This window comes from Oncorhynchus nerka, linkage group LG22 (assembly GCF_034236695.1).
Source record: "Oncorhynchus nerka isolate Pitt River linkage group LG22, Oner_Uvic_2.0, whole genome shotgun sequence".
Taxonomy (NCBI): Eukaryota; Metazoa; Chordata; class Actinopteri; order Salmoniformes; family Salmonidae; genus Oncorhynchus; species Oncorhynchus nerka.
In genome coordinates this window covers 59,752,851-59,762,407 of record NC_088417.1, presented here as the reverse complement: position 1 = coordinate 59,762,407, position 9,557 = coordinate 59,752,851, and the positions used below count along the sequence as shown (strand labels likewise).

The following is a 9,557-nucleotide window of genomic DNA, read 5'->3' as shown; positions in this document are numbered from 1 at the left end:
GGGGGAGGGGGGGCATTGTCATTCTATGGAGGCATGGCCATGGTAGACAAAATTATGGCCTGCCCAGCATTTGTATACATGACCCTAAGCATGATGGGATGTTAATTGCTTACTTAACTCAGAAACCGCACCTGTATGGAAGCACCAGCTTAAAATATACGTTGTGTCCATTTACTCAGGTGTTTCCATTACTTTGGCATTTACCTGCATAATTCACCATTGGATTGTGTTTAAGAACGCAATGCCTGTAACTTCTCAGTTATGGCTATCTGCTGCCATCTAGTGACAGAAGTGGTGCATGAAGCATTGGCTCTCCTGCAAGGAAGGTTGGTAAGGATAAGACCTACGGGTCATCACTAGATTGCATACTGCTGAGACAAGGACCCAACACCTACAAATGAGCCCACTGGAATCTAGAACTATTCAATGAGTGGCAAATGACGGTCTGTGCCCTGTTTATTATTTTTTTCAAAACATGTAAACACAAGACTGTGACCTGGAAACAAAAATACACAAAGACACTGGTTAACCAATAATATATATATCAAAACATTAACATACTTCTTTGAAATTCATAATGTTAATAAATGCTGGAATGCTTGACAACATCAATATACAGTGCCTTGCGAAAGTATTCGGCCCCCTTGAACTTTGCGACCTTTTGCCACATTTCAGGCTTCAAACATAAAGATATAAAACTGTATTCTTTTGTGAAGAATCAACAACAAGTGGGACACAATCATGAAGTGGAACGACATTTATTGGATATTTCAAACTTTTTTAACAAATCAAAAACTGAAAAATTGGGCGTGCAAAATTATTCAGCCCCTTTACTTTCAGTGCAGCAAACTCTCTCCAGAAGTTCAGTGAGGATCTCTGAATGATCCAATGTTGACCTAAATGACTAATGATGATAAATACAATCCACCTGTGTGTAATCAAGTCTCCGTATAAATGCACCTGCACTGTGATAGTCTCAGAGGTCCGTTAAAAGCGCAGAGAGCATCACGAAGAACAAGGAACACACCAGGCAGGTCCGAGATACTGTTGTGAAGAAGTTTAAAGCCAGATTTGGATACAAAAAGATTTCCCAAGCTTTAAAAATCCCAAGGAGCACTGTGCAAGCGATAATATTGAAATGGAAGGAGTATCAGACCACTGCAAATCTACCAAGACCTGGCCGTCCCTCTAAACTTTCAGCTCATACAAGGAGAAGACTGATCAGAGATGCAGCCAAGAGGCCCATGATCACTCTGGATGAACTGCAGAGATCTATAGCTGAGGTGGGAGACTCTGTCCATAGGACAACAATCAGTCGTATATTGCACAAATCTGGCCTTTATGGAAGAGTGGCAAGAAGAAAGCCATTTCTTAAAGATATCCATAAAAAGTGTCGTTTAAAGTTTGCCACAAGCCACCTGGGAGACACACCAAACATGTGGAAGAAGGTGCTCTGGTCAGATGAAACCAAAATTGAACTTTTTGGCAACAATGCAAAACGTTATGTTTGGCGTAAAAGCAACACAGCTCATCACCCTGAACACACCATCCCCACTGTCAAACATGGTGGTGGCAGCATCATGTTTGGGCCTGCTTTTCTTCAGCTGGGACAGGGAAGATGGTTAAAATTGATGGGAAGATGGATGGAGCCAAATACAGGACCATTCTGGAAGAAAACCTGATGGAGTCTGCAAAAGACCGTAGACTGGGACGGAGATTTGTCTTCCAACAAGACAATGATCCAAAACATAAAGCAAAATCTACAATGGAATGGTTCAAAAATAAACATATCCAGGTGTTAGAATGGCCAAGTCAAAGTCCAGACCTGAATCCAATCGAGAATCTGTGGAAAGAACTGAAAACTGCTGTTCACAAATGCTCTCCATCCAACCTCACTGAGCTCGAGCTGGTTTGCAAGAAGAAATGGGAAAAAATTTCAGTCTCTCGATGTGCAAAACTGATAGAGACATACCCCAAGCGACTTACAGCTGTAATCGCAGCAAAAGGTGGCGCTACAAAGTATTAACTTAAGGGGGCTGAATAATTTTGCACGCTCAATTTTTCAGTTTTTGATTTGTTAAAAAAGTTTGAAATATCCAATAAATGTCGTCCCACTTGTTGTTGATTCTTCACAAAAAAATGCAGTTTTATATATTTATGTTTGAAGCCTGAAATGTGGCAAAAGGTCGCAAAGTTCAAGGGGGCCGAATACTTTCGCAAGGCACTGTATATTCTTAAATATATATTTCTATATAGAGATAGATTCAATATCTTCATTCATATTGCCCCTCTAGGTCCTCTATTAGAATTGGATAAAGTTCCTTACATGATCTTTACCCCGGGATCTTTTTCTGGCACCTTAGACCTGACCATAGACATCCAAATTCAAAGAAGTGTAAAGGCAGTTTTAAAACAAGTGCACACCATCTTCTTGTGACAAATATACTGTATGTCCACTGCTATATCCTCAAGGTAGGGAAATGCATCCAGCAGTAGCCATTCCCCTCTCACATCCCCTGATAAGACAGCATGTACACAGACCGGGGTTCAAACACTATTTCAAATATTATTTTGTGTTTGCTATTTCCTGCCGAATGTGTCAGCTGGGGTTAACAGTTTTGTAACTATTCTTTTGGTTCCATTGACCAAGGCAAGCTCAATCAAGCCCAGCCGAAGTATTTTAAATGATTTCAAATAGCATTTGAACTCAGGTCTGCAGTTAAATTGGGGGAAAGATATTGCATGTCCCTCTGGCCCCCGTTCAATCCTTCAGTTAATGGGAGTCAAAACAACAAGCGTTACAACGCCTCTTTGTTGTTGTACTTTAAAGAGTAACCAACTGCAATTTCTAGACATTCCAACAGTGAGCCAGCAGAGAGGAAATCTAGCTCCACCTCAATAAATTTAATGTATATGGCCGAATGTTCAGGGCCCAAGGAGAGGCCCTCTTCCCTGGTCTGCTGGCCGGTGCCGCTGCAATTCCCCTGGAGGAAGCATGTTACGGCCGAGATCTCCCTGCGGCTGTAGTGCTTGCCTGAGCTCTGAAAGTGCTGGAACAGACACTGCTGTAAGGTCCTCTCCTCTGCGATGCCCAGGTAGCAGTAGGTCACTTTGGCCCCAGTCCTCTCCCCCTCCCCCGCTCGTCCCCCCGGCCTCACCACACTCTCGGACCCGGGCCCGCCGGAGCCCGACGACCCAGAGAGAGGCAAGCTCTGGTCAGTGTCTTGGTGTTGCAGTGGAGAGGCTGGAGCCTCATCCTCCCCTGTGTAGTGCAACTCCGCCACCACGTCCTCGTAGCCTATGGCGTACAGGCCGTAAGTCTTGGGGATACCCCCCGGTAGGAGATACTTGGAGGTCCCGTTGCTACAGCCCTTCACCCTGGCCTGGGCTATGGGGATCCAGTCCACCTCCATGTGCAGTTCCAGGCAGCGTGCTTCGCTAATGGTGATGTCCAGGAACTTATAATACACGTTCTTCCAGTTCATCTTCTGTACTTTGGTCATGATGACACGGCCCTCTGCCTTCTCTGGGTTGAAGTACTCGCGCAGCCGCTTGCCAAGGGGCACCTGGGAGCTGATCTCTGCGTAGTGGTAGCGGATGTCCTCACGCCAGCGCGTGTTGTAGCCCACGCCAAAAATGGCCAGCTTGTTGGAAAGGTGTAGCCGGGAGAAGTCGGTCCACGTCTGAAAGTGCTCCCACTTCACCTGCACCGACTCCAGGATACGCACCACGTTCAGCATCACTTCCTGTTTCCTGACAGGGACAGAAATAAATGACCGGTCAAGATTTGGTTGGAACCATTGGAGGGTTGGTAATGAGAACAGCTGCTTGATGAAGACTAGACATTGAATGATGCAGAGACCAAGTTTCTGTAAGCGATTTGTTTTTCAAATATATCACATCTTGGCAGTAAAAAAATAAGCATTTAGTTTGGCATTATATTCATATTACACAGTGTTATTAGGGATCATTCATTCTATGGAGAAAAAAAATACATACTGGACTTGCTCCGAAGGCTCAGGTCGCAGCTGCAGGACTCTGGCATTCTTTGGTGGCTGTGTTTCCTCTGAAGAAATGAACAGTATTTTCCATCAACATCAAAATAACACAATAAATGCTACCTGACAGGCATATGGCCTCATTAGCCAACTCCTACATTATTCCTTTTGACATAGAGTGAAGGAATAGCCTGCATACTAACGACAGGGCTTCCAAACATTTCACAGTCCCGTAACTACCCCTAGTAGGAACTACCAGCACCCTGGATAGTCTACCTACCCCTTTAACAAAAATAAGTCTGCTGACCACTTCACTATAGCCCACTTTTGTCAACCCCACAATCAATCACGACCACTCACCAGTTTCCATCTCTCCCTCCTGGAAGGCCGAGGCCAGCACCTGGTTGCACCAGTCTTCCTGGGAGAAATCCTCCATGGCGCTGCCGTCAGACTCCATCTCCTGGTACAGGCCACTGCTGTTGATGAGGACGGGGGCACACATCTGGGAGTCCCAGCCTCCCTGGCCAAACACCTTTTCCAGCTGCTCGATGGAGTAGCTGCTCTTCCTCTTGCCGACACCGTGCTCCTTCACTCGGCTATAGCACCGTCGCAGCGTCTGCGGGTCATAATGGATGTGTAAATGTTAGAGGAAGAGCTTGAGGTTTGTGGTAGCTACTAGGCTAGCTATAGGCATATCCAATGCCACAAATACACCAGATTTGAAAAATAATTTACTGAAATCCTTTGCTTTGAAATTAAACTGAGGATATTTAATTATCTACAATTGCACTAGATGCAAAATTCAACCATCGTCCGCAAACTTCCAGTCAGCTTACCGGATAGCTATCTACATTTGAAGTCGGAAGTTTACATACACTTAGGTTGGAGTCATTAAAACTCGTTTTCAACCACTCCACAAATTTCTTGTTAACAAACTATAGTTTTGGCAACTTTGTTAGGACATCGACTTTGTGCATGACACAAGTCATTTTTCCAACAATTGTTTACAGATTATTTCACTGTATCACAATTCCAGTGGGTCAGAAGTTTACATACACTAAGTTGACTGTGCTTTAAACAGCTTGGAAAATTCCAGAAAATGATGTCATGTCTTTAGAAGCTTCTGATAGGCTAATGGACATAATTTGAGTCAATTGGAGGTGTACCTGTGGATGTATTTCAAGGCCTAACTTCAAACTCAGTGCCTCTTCGCTTGACATCATGGGGAAATCAAAAGAAATCAGCCAAGACCTCAGAAAAAAAATCGTATACCTCCACAAGTCTGGTTCATCCTTGGGAGCAATTTCCAAATGCCTGAAGGTACCACGTTCATCTGTTCAAACAATAGTACACAAGTATAAACACCATGGGACCACGCAGCCATCATACTGCTCATGAAAGAGACGCGTTCTGTCTCCTAGAGATAAACGTACTTTGGTGCGAAAAGTGCAAATCAATCACAGAACAACAGCAAAGGACCTTGTGAAGATGCTGGAGGAAACGGGTACAAAAGTATCTATATCCACAGTAAAATGAGTCCTATATCGACATAACCTGAAAGGCCGCTCAGCAAGGAAGAAGCCACTGATCCAAAACCGCCATAAAAAACCCAGACTACGGTTTGCAACTGCACATGGAGACAAAGATAATACTTTTTGGAGAAATATCCTCTGGTCTGATAAAACAAAAATAGAACTGTTTGGCCATAATGACCATTGTTATGTTTGGAGGAAAAGGGGGGAGTCTTGCAAGCCGAAGAACATCATCCCAACCTTGAAGCATGGGGGTGGCAACATCATGTTGTGGGGGTGCTTTGCTGCAGGAGGGTCTGGTGCACTTCACAAAATAGATGGCATCATGAGGTAGGAACATTATGTGGATATATTGAAGCAACATCAGTCAGGAAGTTAAAGTTTGGTTGCAAATGGGTCTTCCAAATGGACAATGACCCCAAGCATACTTCCAAAGTTGTGGCAAAATGGCTTAAGGACAACAAAGTCAAGGTATTGGCGTGGCCATCACAAAGCCCTGACCTCAATCCTATAGAAAATGTGTGGGCAGAACTGAAAAAGCGTGTGTGTGCAAAGATGGCTACAAACCTGACTCAGTTACACCAGCTCTGTCAGGAGGAATGGGCCAACATTCACCCAACTTATTGTGGGACGTTTGTGGAAGGCTACCTGAAAACGTTCGACCCAAGTTAAACAATTTAAAGACAATGCTACCAAATACTAATTCAGTGTATGTAAACTTCTGACCCACTAGGAATGTGATGAAAGAAATAAAAGGTGAAATAAATCATTCTCTATACTATTATTCTGACATTTCACATCCTTAAAATAAAGTGGTGATCCTAACTGACCTAAGACAGGGAATGTTTTACTTGGATTAAATGTCAGGAATTGTGAAAAACTGAGTTTAAATGTATTTGGCTAAGGTGTATGTAAACCTCCGACTTCAACTGTATCTAGCTCAGGGAAGGGCAACTGGTTACATTATCTCGCTACATTACTACACTGAACAAACATATAAAACTCAACAATAAAGATTTTACTGAGTTACATACAGTACTGCCAAATTCTATAAAACGATGTTGAGGCGGCTTATGGTAGGGAACATTCCTGCAGAGAGCATGACAATTGCACGCTCCCTCAACTTGATATATCTGTGGCATTGTGTTGTGTGACAAAACTGCACAAGGTGCACCTGTGTAATGATCATGCTGTTTAATTAGGTTATTGATATGCCACACCTGTCAGGTGAATGGATTATCTTAGCAAATGAGAAATACTAACAGGGATGTAAACAAATGTGCACAAAATTGAAGAGAGATACGCTTTTTGTGCAGATGGAAAATGTCTGGGATCTTATATTTCAGCTCATGAAACGTGGGACCAAGACTTTACATGGTGCGTGTATATTTTTGTTCTGTATAGCTCTCTAGAAAGGTAACGTTACTTAGTCATGGGGCATAGCTAGGAAGGTAGCAATGACAACATCCTGGATAACATAAAATTAATGAACATAACACGAAGTTCCCTAGCAAGAGTCTGACAGATGGCTAACGTTAGCTACCTAGCTATGTGATAGATGAACATGCTTACTCTGTCCCCCATTACCTTCATCCTTTCCCTGCATTGGGATGGGGTCCTTTCGTAGCCGAGCTCTGCTAGGGCTCGTGAGACCCGCTCGTACATTGCGGGACCAGGAGCCTTTCCAGAGAAAACGGTGCCTGCAACCTCCAGTTGTTGCATTCGTGCCTCTGTCAGTCTTTCATTCCCCCATACCGCAATAAGGGCGTTTGTTTCTGATGGGGTCCACGACATCCCTCGGCAAGCGGTGAAGCTATTTGATGCACAGGCCGATCCACTTCGGCCTGCGCTCCCAGAAATCGACAAACCTACGTTGAGAGGCGAGAATCGATTAGGTGTGGAGGGATTGGAATGATATTGGTTGCTGTCGCTCAAATCTTCTGATTCTGGTGATGGCACTTCTGTTTTCGGTATCTTTAAAGGCGTCGATATCTCTGGAGAATGATCAGCGTTACTGGGCGCCGCCATCTTGCTTCTGTTGCTAAGGGGCGGGGGATGGGAGTTGACGTCTTCTCAGTGGATTGGGTGAGCGGTCAATTAATATTGCAAACAGAAAATATGGGTCAAGCCATCTGCACTGTATAATTTGTGTGCGCGCATGCACTCGGCGTTGCCATGTTCCCGTGTAAATGTTGGGAGGGCCGGAGGGGTGTGTGTGTTTTGAGAGAGCACTGCAGTTATTGGCTAAGTCACGTGAGCGAGAGGAGCGGGTAGCACCGCGTGCACGTTGTGACAACTTTCTTTTTTACCAGTTGTTGGTAGACTATTTAGATTGTCATTATGGAGACACCTATTTCCAAACCTTTTTCCAGAAGATATATTAATACCCTAGAACCGATGCACATAAAGAAATAATGGAGTTACAGCACTGGAAAACGACTTTGGGCGCACTAGTGCGCATTTCACAAATCCGCTCGGAGGTGGTTTAAACTGCATTCTAATGTTGACTGCTTAAAGAAAACGCTATCAAGCCTTACGCATGCTCAGTTCTCGTGTCTCGGGGGCTGCCCGTGTGGACATTTGAAGTGTAAATTATGCAACTCCCCCGCGTGGTTCTTTTTATGGGGAAAAGTCCTCAATGAAACTGACATTAGGCTAAATGTCGAGAATTATACATTTGCCTCTGTTGGCCATCAAGTAGTCTATTAATGTATATGCCATTGTAGGCTACCATTTGATACAATAAATATGTTGAAATTACGATATCACAGGTCATTGCAAATCAATTTGTGCCACCTGTGTAGTCTACCTGGAGCTGGCAAACCAATGTTAAAAAATAGCCTATAACTTCAGTTTGTTGTTGAAGTCTTGTGTTATTATGAATGCAGTAGTCAGATGAGGCTACAGGTAAAACACATTCTAAAAAATAAACACTGGCTGCGGTTAACAAGCATATTCATTCCCTAAATTCTAGACCTCAGCTGAATCTGGTAATGAATGGTGTGGCTGTTGAACAAGTTGAGGAGACTAAATTACTTGGTGTTACCTTAGATTGTAAACTGTCATGCTCAAAACATATATATTCAAAGGTTGTAAAGATGGGGAGCGGTCTGTCCGTAATAAAGAGATGATCTGTTTGTTTTAACAACACTCCAAAAAGGCAAGTCCAGCTCTAGTTTTATCTTATCTTTATTATTGCCCGGTCGTGTGGCCAAGTGCTGCAATGAAAACCTAGTTAAACTGCAGCTGGCCCAGAACAGAGTGGCACGTCTTGCTCTTCATTGTAATCAGAGGGCTAATATTTATACTATGCATGCCAGTCTCTCTTGGCTAAGAGTTGAGGAAAGACTGACTGCGTCACTTATTGTTTTTATAAGAAACATTCATGTGTTGGAAATTCATTCGGTTTGCATAATCAATTTACACACAGCACTGACACACACTTACCCCACCAGACATGCCACCAGGGTCCAGAACAAATTCAAGGAAACGTACAGTATTATATAGAGCCATGAGTGTATGGAACTCCATTCCATCTAACATAGCGCAAGTGAACAGCAAACATGTTTTTATTTTAAATGAATAAAGCAACACCATACGGCACGATGCCTCACCCCATGTGACCTACTTGTACAAACATGTACAAAGTGTTGTACAGAAACCCAGCCTAAAACCCCAAATAGCAAGCAAAGCAGATGTAGAAGCACAGTGGCTAGGAAAAACTCCCTAGAAAGGCAGGAACCTAGGAAGAAACCTAGAGAGGAACCCGGCTCTGAGGGGTGTCCAGTCCTCTTATGGCTGTGCCGGGTTTAGATTATAACAGTACATGGCCAAGATGTTCAAACGTTCATAGATGACCTGGAGGGTCAAATAATAATAATAATAATCACAGTGGTTGTGGAGGGTGCAACAGGTCAGCAGGAGTAAATGTCAGTAGGCTTTTCATAGCCCGAGCATTCAGAGTTGGAGACAGCAGGGTCAGGGTTCCATAGCCGCAGGCAGAACAGTTGAAACTGGAGCAGCAGCA

At 43.7% G+C, this 9,557-nt stretch overlaps 1 protein-coding gene across 2 annotated transcripts; it reads right to left on the bottom strand.

The window, feature by feature from the left end:
- Window positions 1-438: 438 nt before the first annotated feature.
- Window positions 439-7,762, bottom strand: LOC115104651 (myb/SANT-like DNA-binding domain-containing protein 2). Of its 2 annotated transcripts, none has more exons than XM_029626002.2 (4): window positions 7,103-7,762; window positions 4,359-4,614; window positions 4,000-4,066; window positions 439-3,753 (listed from the first exon to the last, which is right to left on the bottom strand). In XM_029626002.2, exons 1-4 carry the CDS (start codon window positions 7,556-7,558, stop codon window positions 2,799-2,801), a joined length of 1,734 nt encoding a protein of 577 aa, XP_029481862.1. In that variant the 5' UTR covers window positions 7,559-7,762; the 3' UTR covers window positions 439-2,798. The 2 variants fall into 2 exon arrangements, with proteins under 2 accessions (XP_029481862.1, XP_029481863.1); XM_029626003.2 differs by having other exon boundaries at window positions 7,118-7,761.
- Window positions 7,763-9,557: the final 1,795 nt, after the last annotated feature.